Below are 16,525 nucleotides of genomic sequence, written 5' to 3' on the forward strand. Positions count from 1 at the left end.
GTGTAGCTTTGCCTGCCCAAAGAGGTTATACAAGTTTATACTGAGACTAATGCTTTTGTGGCAGGACCTCTTTTCCCCATACCTTCGCCAACTCAGTGCATTAGCCAGCTTTTTTAATCTTTACCAGTCTGATAGAGGAAAATGATATCGTAGGTTTTATCTGCATTTCTTTTTCTGTGTTAGATTGAACTTCTTTTCAAAGTTAATAGCCAGTTTTTATTTCTTTTTTGTGAATTGTCTTTGTCTCCTTCCTTGTACCCTCAAGTCTGTTACATAGTGGACACTTGTATTGAACAAGTGGACACTTGTATTGAATATTTATTGAACTCTCATGAGGGAACCAGCTTGATGACAAAGCTGATTTAGGGGACAGTGTGTGAGTTGGAAAGGACATGCCATAGTCTTTTTGCCTATTTCCAAGTTTCAGATGAATTTTTCTAATGCTTTCCTTCCTCTGTTTTAGTGTAATTATTTCAAGTGGTACCTGCTTCTTTACGAATCCCTAATGAAGTGCTGAGGAGGCTGCGTAGTTCACCACTGTGCCTCACAGAGCACGCTCATGGTCCCCTTCTGCTTTGTAGGAACTCATTACACCATGACGAACGGGGGCAGCATCAGCAGTTCCACCCACCTGCTGGACCTCCTGGATGAACCCATCCCCGGCGTTGGTACCTATGACGATTTCCACACCATTGATTGGGTGCGGGAGAGATGTAAAGACAGGGAAAGGCACAGACGGGTGAGTGTTTTCAGTAGTCCTTAAAATGACAGTGCACAATTAGATCATTTAATAATATGTGATCTCGGCCTGCCAAAATACGTTATACATTAAAAGTACATTCAAGTAAATTCCTCCATTTTATAAGTAATATATGTTTTTTCTCTATGTAATTTTTAAAAAGTTTATTTATATCCCATGTCTTTCTGGAAAGGATTTGAAGTAGCTTAAAATCAAAAAAGTATAGTAAGACAAAGCAGGAAGGAAAGGGAAACCGCGACATGTGAATTGAGGGTGGATGAAGCCAAGTTCAAGATGTAGCAGTCAGCATGATATCTGGCTTTGAGCCGCACCGCAGCTACGGCAAAAGAGGAGACGTATTACATAATTTCAGTTGTTGGAAAAAGAAGCAGCCTACTGGGGAGATAGTTTCCCGGGGTTTTGCTGTTTTCTTTTATCTCCTTTCTTGGTTTTAAATTCTGAGAGATTTCTCAAATTGAGTCCTGTGTGGGGCATATTGAATGTTGTAATGAATCACTAATCAAAAAAAGAATGGCTTTTGCTAAAAACTGCAACTTGTGTTAACTTTTTTGTTGTCGATTGTGCCTTACTGATACAGTGTAATCCAAAAATAATTTTAAAAGAGAAAAAAAAAAAATCTCTTGAAAATAAAATTCCAAATTCTAAAAGGCCGTTTGCAAATTCGAGCTCTGAAAGTTAACTTGTAAATGAAATAATTGCTTGTACAAATTAGGTATTACCTTTCATAATAATGTATATATGTGTATTAAACCTAAAGTTGGACTTAGATTATATTGTTTATGAAAAGTACTGCTTCTGAGATTCATCAGTCAATATTTACCTTTTCTGGGAACATTATAAATCGAGTGTAACCGAAAATAAGAGATAATACCATATTAGATACTAAAACTGAGAAATTTCAAAAATATTAATTCATTTAAAAGTAACAATAACAAACCCATTACATGTTAACATAAAAAACATATTTTTATGAAAAATAACTGTTTTCCAAAATAAAAAATATTTAGTGAGAGAGTGACATTGTATTACATCTTTGTAAATCATTCGTTCATTGTCTAGTTTACTAAAAACTGCTGGTTTCTCATATCTGCTGCTGCAGTCTGTTGTGATATGTTTTGGTTGAAGTAAAAACTTTTCTTCTTTGGATGAAGAAAATCCAGCCTCACACAGACGTGTAGTTGGAAAAGCCAGGAGTATTTTAATAACCTTTTCAGATCATTGTGGATATTCTTTGATACTGCATGACAGTGACAGTGACAAGTGGTAGTTTCTTAAAGGTTAGATGCAGTGTGTAATCTGAAACTGTATCAATGAACTTTTTGTCTCCTATTACATTAAAATCTGTTGGTTCCTTTTGAACTTTGAATGGATGATTTTGTAACATTATGCCATGATCCTTTGAAAAATAGTAAAAAAATAAAAAAGAAAAAAAGAAAGAAAGAAAGAAAAAAATAGTGATTCATTGATTCATGTAGTTCTTTCAATAGTTGACACTTTCATTACACCATATCATTATACAATATCAAAAAAGGCACATTTGTTAATATCAACACTGATATCCTCAGAAAAGTCTTTAAGGATTGGGATCTGTCATTCTTATAGGGATGGCTACAAGTTTTCTAAAATTCATTTTTACTTGAAAGCTCACGTTCTATCATTGGAAACAAATACACATTTTACTTGAAATGACAGGCTTACTTGGTTCATTTTTGAGAAAAATACCTGTCAAATTTCCAAGTCTGAAAAAACCATGGCTTGGTGGTTTTCTTTCAAGTAGTATGGGTGTTCCATGGAAGCGGTTTATTTTGCAGCTCAAGTAGATGGCGCAGGTGCTTTTCCTCAAGGCCTCGCCTCTGGCTTCAGTGTGCGTCAGAAGTGCTGTGTGTATACTTCAGTCATCACACGCAGTGTTAGGAAGCCGCAGTGTTAGGAAGCCTCAGTGGACGGGGCGCAGTACTTTTTACTGCTTCCTCAAAGACATTTCAAAGTGAAACTGGCACGTACTGACCTTTTAGCTCTAAGTGGCAGTGAAGAATGTGATGACTGCCAGGGTGTTTGGATGCCACCGCCTTGACTCTGCTGAGGACCCAGCAGTTTTGTTACCGCTTTTGCGTTATCAGTGAAAGCATCAACGTGGTGAAAAAGGCGCATCGTGTTTTAGTATTACTATGAAAATAGCTTTGACCTTGAAGACCCCTGAGAAAAGGTCTCAGGGACACACAGGGTGTCTGGGCCACACCATGAGAACCACTGTTTTGTTTTGTTTTTTAATTTATTTTTTTATTTTTATTTTTATTTTTGGCTGCGTTGGGTTTTTGTTGCTGCGCGCGGGCTTTCTCTAGTTGCGGTGAGCGGGGGCTACTCTTCGTTGAGGTGCGCGGGCTTCTCATTGCAGTGGCTTCTCTTGTTGCGGAGCACGGGCTCTAGGTGCTCAGGCTTCAGTAGTTGTGGCATGTGGGCTCAGTAGTTGTGGCTTGCGGGCTCTAGAGCACAGGCTCGGTAGTTGTGGTGCACGGGCTTAGTTGCTCTGCGGCATGTGGAATCTTCCCTGGCCAGGGCTCGAACCCGTGTCCCCTGCATTGGCAGGTGGATTCTTAACTACTGCGCCACCAGGGAAGCCCCCGAGAACGGTTTTAATCCAGTGTGCCTAAATCACACACACTATAAATTCCGTACCTTGTGTGATTGTTAGGTAAACACAGTTGTACTTGGAAGTGTATTACTTTACAGAGTCACTGACATATTCAGGGAGGGTTTAAATGTGTTGTTCTCAAGTGAGGGGTAGGAAAGGGTCCATAGATACCGTGTTTATAAAATTTTAGAGAAAACTGAAACTAAAACCACAACACACATCCCTTTTTTTCTAAGGTTATGAAAGTAGTCCATGGTCCTTGAAAACATTTCAAATAATATAACAATAAGTGAAGTAGTCAGTGAGTGTCCTAGCTATTCACATCAATCATCTCTTTCTAAGTAAGTCAAATATCATTTTCATTGCTTTAATATATGCTTATATAAGCATAAAACTCTGTTAAAGCTGGGAAGTTCTACATGTAGATGTTCTTACTGTTGTTCTTAAAGCACCAAATTAAAAAAAAAGAAAACTTTCTATTTCAGTGCATATAGCTATCTAATTCCTTTTTCCCGTAAACTTTTTATTGTCCTTGTAGCCCTCCTACCCCAGATTATTTTGAAGCAAATCAGCATTATATCATTTCAAATATTTATGTCAGTATTTCGCAGGATGGTAGCAATCTAATTCTCATTCCGCTTTTATTTATTAGCTTGACTTTTTCTATAAAGAGAACCTTCCCACACCAATTACCTGGATTCGCTCAAGTTCGGATGGTACAGAGAAGGGAGGAAGTTTGACACCTCACGGCTCCCTAGCGCCCTCAGAGTTGACCAGTGAGGTTTTGGTTTGCTTGTTTGGTTGCTGTTTCTGTATCTTCAGGGGTCTAAACATATTTGATGTGTTTTAATCATCACAATTATTATCCTTATTGATGCCCACGTTATTCCATTTCTGACCAGTGGCAGCTTATTTAGGTTGGTGTCTGAGTCCTTTGGCCCGTGCTTGGTAGACTTTGATGTATCCTGGGAAGACAAGATAATCCTGGCTCATGTTACACGTTTCCTGCACCGAACCCGGACCTCTCCGAGGAGCTCTGGTTCCTTTGAAGGAAAATGGTACTCAGGCAGCCTGAGCGCTGGAGGCTCTCACGGCTTGCAGGCTGGCCATTGTGTCTAGCCTCTTAAGTTTAGAGGAACCTTCTGATTTAAATTAAATGCTGGAGGGCTTTCATTTGACTTCTAGTCCTTAAACCTGTATCTCCTTTCAGCCAAGCCCGGAATCTCAGCGTCACATGCATTGATTCTCCTCACAACACACACAGCAGATGTGTTATTTCAGAATAATGCTGCCAACACTCTCGCCGGCAATATGCTTACTGAAGAGTTTGTGTTTTCTTTTTTTACGATACTTTTTGTCCTTCGTGTTTATCCCACTAGGGTTATACATACAAATTACTTTCTTTTATAGTCCCTGTGTCTCCCAACTTATTGCCTTCCTCCTCTTACAGGTAATGATTCACGCTTTCAGTGTTATGTTTTGTCCCTTTATTTTTTAAAATACAAGCATATATATATTTACTTATTTTTCTTAGATAAATGGTAGTGTCCTGTACACACTTATACCTTGCTTTTCGCCCCCAAATGATACTGCATTTATCTCATTCTTTTTTAATGGCTTCAGAGTTTTTCATGACATAGATGTACTGCAGTTTATTTAACCAGTACTATATTGATGAACATTTAGATGATTTTCAAATTTTTACTTAATGTTATATCTCATTAAACATTACAGTTATTCTTACTTAGAGGAAGAAGCAACATGAGGTTTATTGTTTTTGAAAGGAATGACCTACCTTCAATTCTAAAGAATGGTTAATATCTGTGATTGGTTGCTTATAATATAGAAGGAATAAAATTGCCGCATTCAATTTAGGACTTACTGAGTCTTTTGAATGGAGCCTTGTGGCTTGAAATAGAGCAAATGTTTGAAATAGGCCAGATCATTGAATTCCGGCTGTAGCCCTCCCGTGGGTTGAAGGAGCACTGAAGTCCTGGCCCGAGAATGTGGCTTTGTAAAGCAGCTGTGGTAGTAGGACAGAAGAGGTTTGGGCAAGTTAGGGATCGTTTCTTAGGAAGAGAGGAGAGACTTGCCCTCTTGTGTCTTAGAGTGAGATCTAGAAATCAAATCTGTTGCCGTCCTGCGAATCTCACCTCCTGCTCTGTATTTGTAGAGGACGTTTCTGCCTTACACAGTGATGGGACCCTTCCCCTGGGATTGGAGCGCTCCATTCCCGCATATTACAGGCCTACACATTTTGGCATCCCCTTTATTCACATGACTGCTTTGTACTACATTTATGGGCATAGTACTGTTATTCACTGACCTTGCCTTTTAAAGACTATTATATTCCACTTAACTGCTAGAAGCAGAGAATGAGCAGGGAATGACAGACATTTCAAGCTATAATGTCTTATTTCTGTTAATATAAAAGATGTATACCAGCTAAGATTGATTCAGTTTAAAACAATCTATGTCAGACTTTATGTGGTTTGTGGACCCCTTTGCTCTCATCCTGTGGTTCTTGTTTAAAATACAGATTTCTGGGTAAATGCTTGTCATCTGGGTCACAGGTGTCTGACCCCGTGATTCTGCCCCAAACTCACTTATCCCATTATTTAGTTCAGAAGGTACTGTTCCATGTATAGTAACTGAGAAAATCGTTAGATTCTAGAATTGTGGCTTCTGTTCGTAGTTTGAAAAATGAAGCGTAAACGTTTCTAATTTCAGATCAACAGCAAAAAGAAAGAATCAGCATGGGAAATGACAAAGAGTTTGTATGATGCGTGGTCAGGATGGCTAGTAGTAACACTAACGGGATTGGCATCAGGTAAAGAAAATTTTTAATGTAACCCTTTCTTGGTTAACAGGATAATAAATAGTTCTCCGCTCCTTCTTGCAATTTTTTTTCAGGTACTTTTCGATTTTTAGAAGCATTTGTTTTGTTTCTTTTCTTCAAAAAAATCTTCTTAAATATAAGACTAGGAGGCAGGAGGCTCAGGGTTCTAGTCTTGCCTTTGTCACCTTACGTGTCTATCCAATTTGGTTGATCTTTCTCGCTCAGTTTCTTTATCTGTAAAATACATGGTTTGGACCAGATGATCAGTGAAGTATATCTTAATGTTAACATCACAGTAAATAGCTAATATTTATTGAGTGCTTCCTGTGTGTCATACACTGTTCCAAAAGCTTTACGTGTGTGTAAACCTCATGGCAATCCTATGGTCTGAGTCTTAACAGACGAGGGGACTAAGCACAGAGAGCTTAAGCGACTTGACCGAGGTCATGTAGCTAGAGAGTCGGCAGGCCACGGTCAGAGCCCACACTTAAGCTCCGTGTGGGCTGCACCATGCCCAGAGGCCCTCTGGGTGAGACTTTAATAGCAGTTGAAGATGTGAAAACAAACACGAAGGGCTGTTTTACTGACTTTCAGCTTCCACTGTGGAAGATTATGTCCCGAAGAACATGAGGGAAAGTTAAAATTTGTGTAGAGAGTAGAGGCATCTGATACCCCTTATTGGCTGGCCACTGTTTATGTGACCCATTGATCTTTTTATATGAGAAGGACCTAGATTTTGACCATAAATTTGTGTATTCTCTGTATTCTGTCAGTAAGATGATCTTGGTATATTTGATTTTCTGTTAAAAGAAAAAAAAAAAACCTGGTAGTCTGTCACAGTAATTCATTAATGCCATGAGTTTCACTAATTCTAACGGATATTCCATTTTAATGAGTTTGAGATCCTTTGTAAATCTATGGATTAGGTTTCAGATTAAAACACACTAGTAAAAACTATGACTTTCACAACCTGAGATGAGCCCCTCCTGCCAGGTAGGTTGTCTTTGGAAGATTCCGACACATTTTAAAAATCACAGTGAATTTTAATGATGTAAGTAGTTTTAATTTCAAGCGAAGGATAACAATTTTATTTTAAAGAATAGCTAGTTACACTTTTTAAAAAGTAACAGAAACTTATTTCTAATACGACTTGAAATCTTAAATTTGTGTAGTATTCCCTTTATGACCCTTTATTTGTAGGGAGTCCCCAGCTTTCCTTGACCCTTTTAACCTGATAGTTCTGGGCTCCCCAGAAATGGACTGCCTGTTTTCACCACCTCCAACATTTTTTCTAGGGGCATTGGCTGGTTTAATAGACATCGCCGCCGACTGGATGACTGACCTCAAGGAGGGCATCTGCCTTAGCGCACTGTGGTACAACCACGAACAGTGTTGCTGGGGGTCTAATGAAACCACATTTGAGGAGAGGGATAAATGTCCACAGTGGAAAACATGGGCGGAATTAATCATAGGGCAAGCGGAGGTGAGTCTTGCTTTGTGTCAAAGTGAATTAATAATTGATACCGTGAAATGAGTCTCCAATTCATTTAATTGTAGAATTAATCACATGTTAGATGACTGCAACTGCATTAAAGGAAAATAAAGAAAGAAATGTAATAGGATAGAATGGAAAGTATGAGAATACGTTGGTGTGAGTAAAATGTAGGTACTGTTTCAAGAGGCTCTTCTATTAACTGCATAGCCACATACAAATCTGCTGGGTTATGACGTAAAATGTGTTTCTTATTGTAGAAAAGAAGTGCAGTAGGAGCTGTGTAACCACAAAGTGCCTATTAACATAATACATCACAATTGTTTGGGAAGTATGAATTATCAAAAACTGTAGTGAAAATAAGCCTTCTAACTGGAGATATCTTGCAGAAATGCCTAGATTTTTCTTTGTGGCATGACAGTTTTTAAATGAGTATTTTACTATTGTTGATGTTCTATAAAGAACATTTTAGAAGTTAGAATATTATATTTTATATATATATATATGGTTACATGGTAAGATATGGATATGTTTTTAAAATTTTATTGTAGCTGAATTTTAGCACTCAAAAGACTATGTCTGCTGGTGAGATGGGCAGTATGCTGTTTCTCACTTAATCTTCAGGAGAATCGCAGCAAAATAAAATCTGAGTGTGAAGCTAGTTTTGTCTTCACCAACTGTTTCCAAAAAGTGGTTTGTGGGTTGGCGGAGATTGAAGTGCAGCTGAGATTCTTGGCAACAAGACTTTGAGGATCAGGAAGAAGCTAGGAAAGATATTAAATAGATTGTCTCCTTGGTGTGTATACAAATATGTTTTTAGATTCTACTTAAATATTTTGTTCATATAAAGCTTTTATTATCGTGGCAGTAAACCAGGAGCCTTCGACAGGTTTTACGCAAGCTGCTGAGGTGGCAAGCGCTTGAATTAGTGGTGCCCGTAAATTAAGTTCATGCTACTGAACGATTTGTTTTTTAGGGTCCTGGTTCGTACATCATGAACTACATAATGTACATCTTCTGGGCCTTGAGTTTCGCCTTTCTTGCCGTTTCCCTGGTGAAGGTGTTTGCTCCGTATGCCTGTGGCTCTGGGATTCCAGAGGTAAGCCGTGCAGTGTTTAGTGCCATTAACATTTTGCAGTTGTGATACTGATCTTTTTGCCTGTAGGGGGAAAAGTAGTGGTTTTTCTGGGGAAGTGGTTTGTTTGTAATATGAAAAAGAAAATTTTTAAAATGTCAACTGATAGTAGACATCTTTGAAAGAAATTCTTCCCCATACTCGTTTCATTGTTTTTTGTGGAGGTTGATTTTTTTTCCTCACCACTAATTTCGCACATGACTAAATGAATATCAGCACTCAGCTAAACACCAAGAACCTGGAAAATATCTTGCAGCCTAAAGTTCTTTGGTGACTTAGTTGATGTTTTGCTCATATGAACCGGATTTGATTACGTTCATTTTCTTTTTATAACTATCTTTTAATTAGATAAGTTAATAATCCTTGAATTTGGCAGATAACATTTATAACCCTTTTGTACTTTAAAATAAATATTTGATCATAGTGGGTCCATAGTACAAACTTTTGGGTTTTATTTTTTATCAACAGTGACTGAAAGAAGAATATACTTAGGATTGAACATGATGTGAACTTATTTCTTTTCCCTTTTTAGTTTTCTGTCTTAAATAAGTTACTAGCTTTTTCTAGTGCATTGCTTTTAAAAACAATTTTAGTGATTTTAAAGCTGTATTAATTAAGAATATCTTTAATAAGGAGCAATACTGTGTAGTATTTAGCAGTCGTCACTCATCCTTCTTAATATATAGGAAAATATTACACATTATTACAGTACTCTGAGAAGGCACAATATCTTTAAAGGCAAAATATCTTCATTTCTGACACAGAATGTCTGAAGTGTATCTAACTGTATTATATGTCTGTAACAGAAATATCCCAATTTACCATTTGCTGGTTATGTAATTATACCCCTTGCATTGAAGTCTGTAGCCCCTTAACATGGCCTGGTATTTTAGTTTTGTTCATGAGATAGGGTTGCCTTCTATCCTTGCTGGGGAAGAGAATTAGAATACGTTACAGATTTATTATATAGAGCATGATAGTTCAAGCTTTCAAAAAATGAATTGTGAATCTTTCCATTGTCCACCAAAGTTTGCAGGGTGAGTAAAACAAGAGAGTAATCTATTAGTTAAGGTCTCATGTTTCTTAAAGGAAGTTAAGCTGCCTTGATCTTTCCTTTGTAGATTAAAACTATTTTGAGTGGATTCATCATCAGAGGCTACTTGGGAAAATGGACTTTAATGATTAAAACCATCACATTAGTACTGGCTGTGGCATCAGGTTTGAGTTTAGGAAAAGAAGGGCCCTTGGTACACGTTGCCTGTTGCTGTGGAAATATCTTTTCCTACCTCTTTCCGAAGTACAGCACAAATGAAGCTAAGAAAAGAGAGGTAAGCGTCTTCTTTTGTTTGACAGATGAACATCTGTTAAATAGACTTAATCAGTGAAGAATTTCCTAGTGTAAAGATCACATTGGATAAATTCTGTATTCAGATTACAATTTTAATGTGTTCTGAATGATCTCCAGTATCTGTCTGGAGTCCATCCCCAGTGCGGCTCACTCCTGTATTTCAGGGAGGTTTAGATGGCCTGGTGTCCGTTGGTTTCACCTGAATTTCACAGAGGTTTGCGTTTGTTTTTGCTCTGCCTGACACCTCTCCTCCTCTGAAGTGTTTCCCAAATGTAACATTGTTTTTACTCCCGTTTCTCTGATCAGTGTTTCTCCTGGGGTGGGCCATCTCACCAGCTGTCTTCCTCTGGAGGAGGTGTCTGGTGCCCAGTGGGAGAGGTGTGTCATCTCAGAGAGCTCTCTGGCACCTTACAGAAGCTCAAAGGGTCTTTAACCTCCTGAGGTTACATCAGAGATTCACGTTAAGGGGATACAGGACTTCCTCTTGCCTGAGATCTTCCAGGAGACCTTTAAACTTGATATATCATAGAGTTCCCCTGATGTTTCTAGGTTGCTGTGGATATTTTCTAGAAGAAAAGTGGGCTCCTGGGACCTTCTTATTAGCTCTAGACTTTGGGAGCCCAGTCCCCTCCTGTTTCCCCAGTCTCAACTGCATTTGTCTACCCAGTGCAGTTCCTTTACTTGCTATTGTACCTTGACATTTGTGGGGTAAGATTTTAATTTCTATTTATTCATTATAAGTACAAAAATCAATTTATTAGAAAATATTATAGAAATTAAATTCACCCAGATTTTCATGTGCACACTGTGAAGATTAGTAATGTTTATGACATTAACTTGATTCTGACACCTTGGCGCGTAAATGACTAGAGTTCACACGTTAGTTGAAAGCATTTAGGCTTCGTATTTTGGCCTTCTTCCCTTGACCACTTCCTTGACGTGTTTAAATTAAGTGATTCTTAGATATTTATGAAACAGACAAAAACATCTGTGACTTTTAGGTATGCGGGTGCTAGCTTGATTGTAAAATTCTATTATAATAAACGTGGAATCAGAGAATTCAGTTAAGTCTGTTGTCTGCAATCCTGTTGGTGGAAGAAAACAAAACGGTAAGTTAGATTTGCTCTTCCTCCTCCCCCAAACAAGCAGTCTGCCTTCTAAAGCCGGGTACAATTTAATTAAAACAAGTATTTGTTCATTTTTAATTTACCAACTACTGACTCTGGAGCCTGACTATGGAGTTCGTGCTCTTAACACTTACAGTTTAATTTTTATTATTTCAAATTTCTCTTTCAGAGATGTCAGAATTCACCATTTGAGGAAATGCTTTGGTAGCCTCAGATATTTACTGGAGTAAAGTAGTGAAAGGAATAAAGACTTAGGAAAGTACTTGATTACCAGTAGGTGCCCCGTGACTTGCTATGTGTGTTTGGCTTCGCCCTGGTGGGAGGTGGGCAGCGCTCACTGGCCGCCTGGGGACGGGAGGGAGGCCCGCGCGTGCTGTTTCTTCCTTGCTGTGGCCTGTGGTGCGCGTGCGCCCTCGGGCGGCCGTGGTTTGCACCTTCAGCCGAGGGTCCCCTGGGGGCAGGAGCGGGCTCTTCAGAGGACTTAGGGAACGGAACCTGTAGGGAGCGCTATAGGTTTTAAGTTCCCTGGACATTTCACTAGCACGTGGGCTGGAGTAATTATTAATGATGCAGCAGTGAGCTCCAAAATCTGAAGAAGTAATACCCTGTTTCAAAACAAACAAACAGCTCTCTCCACTGGTCTCTCTCCACTGGTGTCCTCAAGCACACATCTCGAAGGTTGTCTGTGGTCATTGCCTTTTCTTTACATCCTGCTTATTACATTGGTATATCTCGCGCAAATGTTTTTTGACTGAATATTGAATATAAGAGTGACCTTTCAATTAAAGCAGAAGAGAAGAAAATCTTTTTAGAAAAAATATTTGCCTTTGCTTGGAGAGAGGGAGACATGTGAGTTAAATTCAGAAGGGCATTTCGAAAATTTGAGTAACATGAAGAACTTGTGTTTGGTATATTTGAGTTTATAAGAACATGTGAAATAACCTGCATCCTCTTTGTAGGTGCTATCAGCTGCCTCAGCTGCAGGTGTTTCTGTAGCTTTTGGTGCACCGATCGGAGGAGTTCTTTTCAGCCTGGAAGAGGTAGGTTAAAAACAACAACAACCAGCAATTAAAATTATGTATAATTACCATCACACATGTATTTTGGCACACTTTTCAGTTTTATAGCTAGTGTAATAGACACAGACTTTGCTTTTAAGTTTTCAAATTTATTTTCATAGTTATTTTCCACTCTTTCTTACATTAAAAAGTCATGAAAAGTAATATATATGTTCTTTATTGAGAAAAGTCTTTTTAAAATATTATTCATGTATAAAATGTTAGTGATTATTTAAAATTTAACTTTGTTGAACATAAGAGTAAGCACAAATAGAAAATATTGGAAACAATCCTTATTGGCTAAATTATAGCCTTGTTTTTATTTAAAGATTTTTAATCAGTTTCTAAGTCTTTTTAAGTTTTTCTTGTGTGATTATTTCTATGGCAGTTATTGATGTTTAAGGAAATAATTCTGGTCGCCTCAGTGGAATATTTTGTTTTTGTGTTCTCACTGGTGCTTAAGAGTTTTTACACATTTACACAAAAATGTGACTTAGAAATGTTTAAAATTTACTTTTCTCCACCAGTTGTTTATGTTCTTCTTTTTGCTTTAATATATAAGAGGGAAATTAAATACTTCTTTATGAACTAACAGGAGTTGGTGGTGGTACATTTATTCTTAACTACCATGATTGAATTGGCATGAAGCTCATGTTAAAAATAACACAATGCTACGTATTTTAAATAATTATTAGACACTTATAATCAGTTGATACTGTGAATTAGTAATGATGTGATAGCCAAAGTTACTAAATAGTTGTATTTTTCTTACCACGGTAAAATCCATTATATGTAAATTCTAGCTGCAGCAAAATTTAGAGTGTTGATATTTACCGTTCAAGTTATAACATATCAGAACTATCTTATAAAATTATAGCATTAATTTTTCTTTTCCTTTTTTTTTTTAGGTTAGCTATTATTTTCCTCTAAAAACTTTATGGAGATCATTTTTTGCTGCTTTAGTGGCTGCATTTGTTTTGAGATCCATCAATCCATTTGGTAATAGCCGTCTGGTCCTTTTTTATGTGGAGTATCATACACCGTGGTACCTTTTTGAACTGTTTCCTTTTATTCTCCTTGGGGTATTTGGAGGGCTGTGGGGAGCCTTTTTCATTAGGGCAAACATTGCCTGGTGTCGCCGACGCAAATCCACCACGTTTGGAAAGTACCCTGTTCTCGAGGTCATCATTGTTGCAGCCGTCACTGCTGTGGCAGCCTTCCCTAATCCCTACACGAGGCTCAACACCAGCGAACTGATCAAAGAGCTTTTCACAGACTGCGGCCCCCTGGAATCCTCTTCTCTCTGCGACTACAGAAATGACATGAACGCCAGTAAAATCGTTGATGACATTCCTGATCGTCCAGCAGGCCTTGGAGTATATTCAGCTATATGGCAGTTATGCTTGGCGCTCATATTTAAAATCATAATGACAGTGTTCACTTTTGGTATCAAGGTAGGTGCTCCTGTGAGGTGATATGTAAGTAGTCTTGGCATGTTCAGAACTTGTATGTGGAATGAGAAATGAAAGTTTTATCTAAAGATGGTTGCTTCATAAATGTAGGCTGAAAAAGTTATCTTTTGGGTTCAGTTCTTAGTAATGAAAAGAAGAATTTTTTAGGATATATTGTTGAGCATGGTATTTCTTGCGGGTTAACAACTTACCCCAAACCCAGCAGCTTAAGAGAACCGCTTACTGTGCTCTTCATGTTGGGTCAGTAGGATGGGAGGGTCTCAGCTGGGCATATTGTGTTCGTGGTCAGTTCCACGGTTGTCATCAAGACACGGCTCGGCTGATCATTTCAAAGCCATTCGTGTGTCAGGCATCTCAGAGCCATTCGTGTGTGAGGCATCTCAGAGCCATTCGTGTGTCAGGCACCTGGGCTGAGCAGGTTCAGACAGCTGGGGGGGACCATCTGGGCCCCTGCACTGTCTCTGGTTTTTCCCTCGTGGTGGCCTCAGGGTGGGTGGATTCCTCACATGGTGGCAGTTCAGGGTCCCCAGAGCATGGTTCCAAGAGGACTGTTTCTAACCTAGCCAAGGATGTCCTGCAGCACGCCTCCTGTTGAGTTCTGTTTCTCTGCGCGGTCACAGAGGCGCCGGGTTCAGGGAGGGGACACACACTCTGCCTCAGAGTGGGAAGGGGTGTCAGAGAATTCATCATTATGTTTTAAAACCACTTTTAGTAGCTTCCTGTTGCTGCTGTGACAAATTACCCCCAAATCACATACATTTATTACAGTTCTGGACATCAGAAATCCAAATTGGATCTCCCTGGGCTAAAGTGAAGATGCAAACAGGGATTTACGGGGGCTCTGGGGGGGAGTCCGTCTTCTTGCCTTTTCCAGCCTCCACGTGCCTTGGTTCCTGGCCCCCTTCCTTCATCCTCAGAGCCATGGCTGGTCAAGTCTTTGCTTTATCTCAGCATTCTGACACGAGCTCTTCTAAAGCCTTCTTTCACGTTTAAAAAGCCTTTGTGATTACTTCAGGCCCACCCATATCGTCGGGGTAATCTCCTGTTTTCAGGTCAGCTGATTAAACAACCTGAATCCCCCCTGCGTGCGGCGGACTGATTCCCAGGCATTCGGATGTGGGTGTGTGTGGGGAGCCCTTGCTCTGCCCCCTGTATCACTGTGGCGTGTTGGCTGGAGAGGGCCCTGTGGGCTCAGAGCTCAGTCACTAGGCCTGGGAGTACCAGGCCTTTCCACCAGGGGTTTCAGGCAGCTAGGCCTTGTGCCCTGGGACATTGCTTCTTTTGAATTTATGCAAGTGAGAATAGCATTCATCAGTTAGTGATTTGCCGGAGATGTAATTCTTACGATCGTCAGTGATGTGTGTGGGAATCAGATGTCTGTCCTTCGGACCCTCGTTCTTTAAAGGCCAGCGCCTGTGGCTGATGCAGCTGCTACCATTCACCGGTGACACAGCACTGTGAGCCACGGGGAGGACAGCTGCAGCTCAGCAGACTGCAGCGGCAGCAGCCTTTGAACCACCGTCTCTCTCTTCTGTTGGGCTCTGCCTTAGTCCGCTGGGCATGTGGGTTAAGTGATAGAAAAGCCGTGAAGTTTCCCCTTTTTTCATAGAGAACCAAGTTAGAAGAGCCACTATAGCCCCCACTTCTGCAGGGAGTCTGCTCTGTAAATCCAGCTTTCTCCCACGGAAGCCAGAGGCAGCGGGCAGGCCGCCAAGGCCCACGTTGCCCTCCACTCTGGCTGAGGGCCTACCTGGTGGGAGAGTGAAACGTCTGTTTTGATCCCTTCTGTGTGCATATTCTTTTCATGACCTGACACAGTTGTCAACACGTATTGCTCTGTGCTGGGCTCGTTTCGTGCCTGGCAGGTTGGAGCTGTTGGTCTTTTAATATTGGTTAAATAGTTGGTCTGCACTGTTCCTGGTTTCCTCACTAAATTGAATCAAGAAAACTGTGCGCCTTTTAATCATTTCATGTATGTGTGTATGTAAGGGACCGGCATGAAGAGACCCCTGAGCTAACGGAGAAATAACCCTTGGGTCACCTTCTCTTTGGGCTGGGGAGTGTGGGTTGTTACTTTGTAACTGAGCTGGTGGGATTGTTGCCCTTACAGTTAGAACAAGGGTTTGCTGCAGTTCCCTTTGCGCCAGGATTCCGTGCTGCGCCTCAAGGCTTAGACCGTCGGTCTGGAGCAGGCGCGCAGGGGACGTGCCTCACCGAGCGCTTGCCCCGTTGCAGGTCCCGTCGGGCTTGTTCATCCCCAGCATGGCCATCGGCGCGATCGCCGGCCGCATCGTGGGCATCGCAGTGGAGCAGCTGGCCTACTATCACCACGACTGGTTCATCTTCAAGGAGTGGTGTGAGGTCGGGGCCGACTGCATCACCCCCGGCCTCTACGCCATGGTCGGCGCGGCCGCCTGCTTAGGTAACGGGGCCCTGCGCATGCGCGCGTGTGCCTGTGGCCGGGAGAGGAGCGGGGCGGGGGAGGAGGGCACGGCGAGGCATGTGGCCTGTGCAGCGCTGGTTTTCATCTCGCCAGTCCCTGCACACTTGTGAATGCAACACCGTAGGAGCAGTTAACGTCTTTTTAATATCGCGTGATGCTGTAGGGCAGAAAACATCTCAGTACAACAGAGCCTTGATTTGAATCCTGGCCAAGGAGGTG

General features: G+C 40.5%; 1 protein-coding gene across 5 annotated transcripts in view; it reads left to right on the forward strand.

Moving 5' to 3' along the window:
- The window catches only part of CLCN3 (chloride voltage-gated channel 3), an 84,276-nt gene that overhangs the window by 51,290 nt on the left and 16,461 nt on the right, over positions 1-16,525 (forward strand). For all 5 annotated transcript variants that reach the window (XM_036855489.1, XM_036855493.1, XM_036855490.1 and 2 more), the window contains 8 exons: positions 582-739; positions 6,123-6,222; positions 7,527-7,714; positions 8,700-8,822; positions 9,980-10,186; positions 12,293-12,373; positions 13,300-13,845; positions 16,099-16,285. In XM_036855489.1, the coding sequence (XP_036711384.1) occupies positions 582-739; positions 6,123-6,222; positions 7,527-7,714; positions 8,700-8,822; positions 9,980-10,186; positions 12,293-12,373; positions 13,300-13,845; positions 16,099-16,285 (1,590 nt within the window). The remainder of the gene's footprint in view (positions 1-581; positions 740-6,122; positions 6,223-7,526; positions 7,715-8,699; positions 8,823-9,979; positions 10,187-12,292; positions 12,374-13,299; positions 13,846-16,098; positions 16,286-16,525) is intronic.

Source organism: Balaenoptera musculus, chromosome 6 (genome assembly GCF_009873245.2).
Source record: "Balaenoptera musculus isolate JJ_BM4_2016_0621 chromosome 6, mBalMus1.pri.v3, whole genome shotgun sequence".
In the NCBI taxonomy this organism is placed as follows: domain Eukaryota; kingdom Metazoa; phylum Chordata; class Mammalia; order Artiodactyla; family Balaenopteridae; genus Balaenoptera; species Balaenoptera musculus.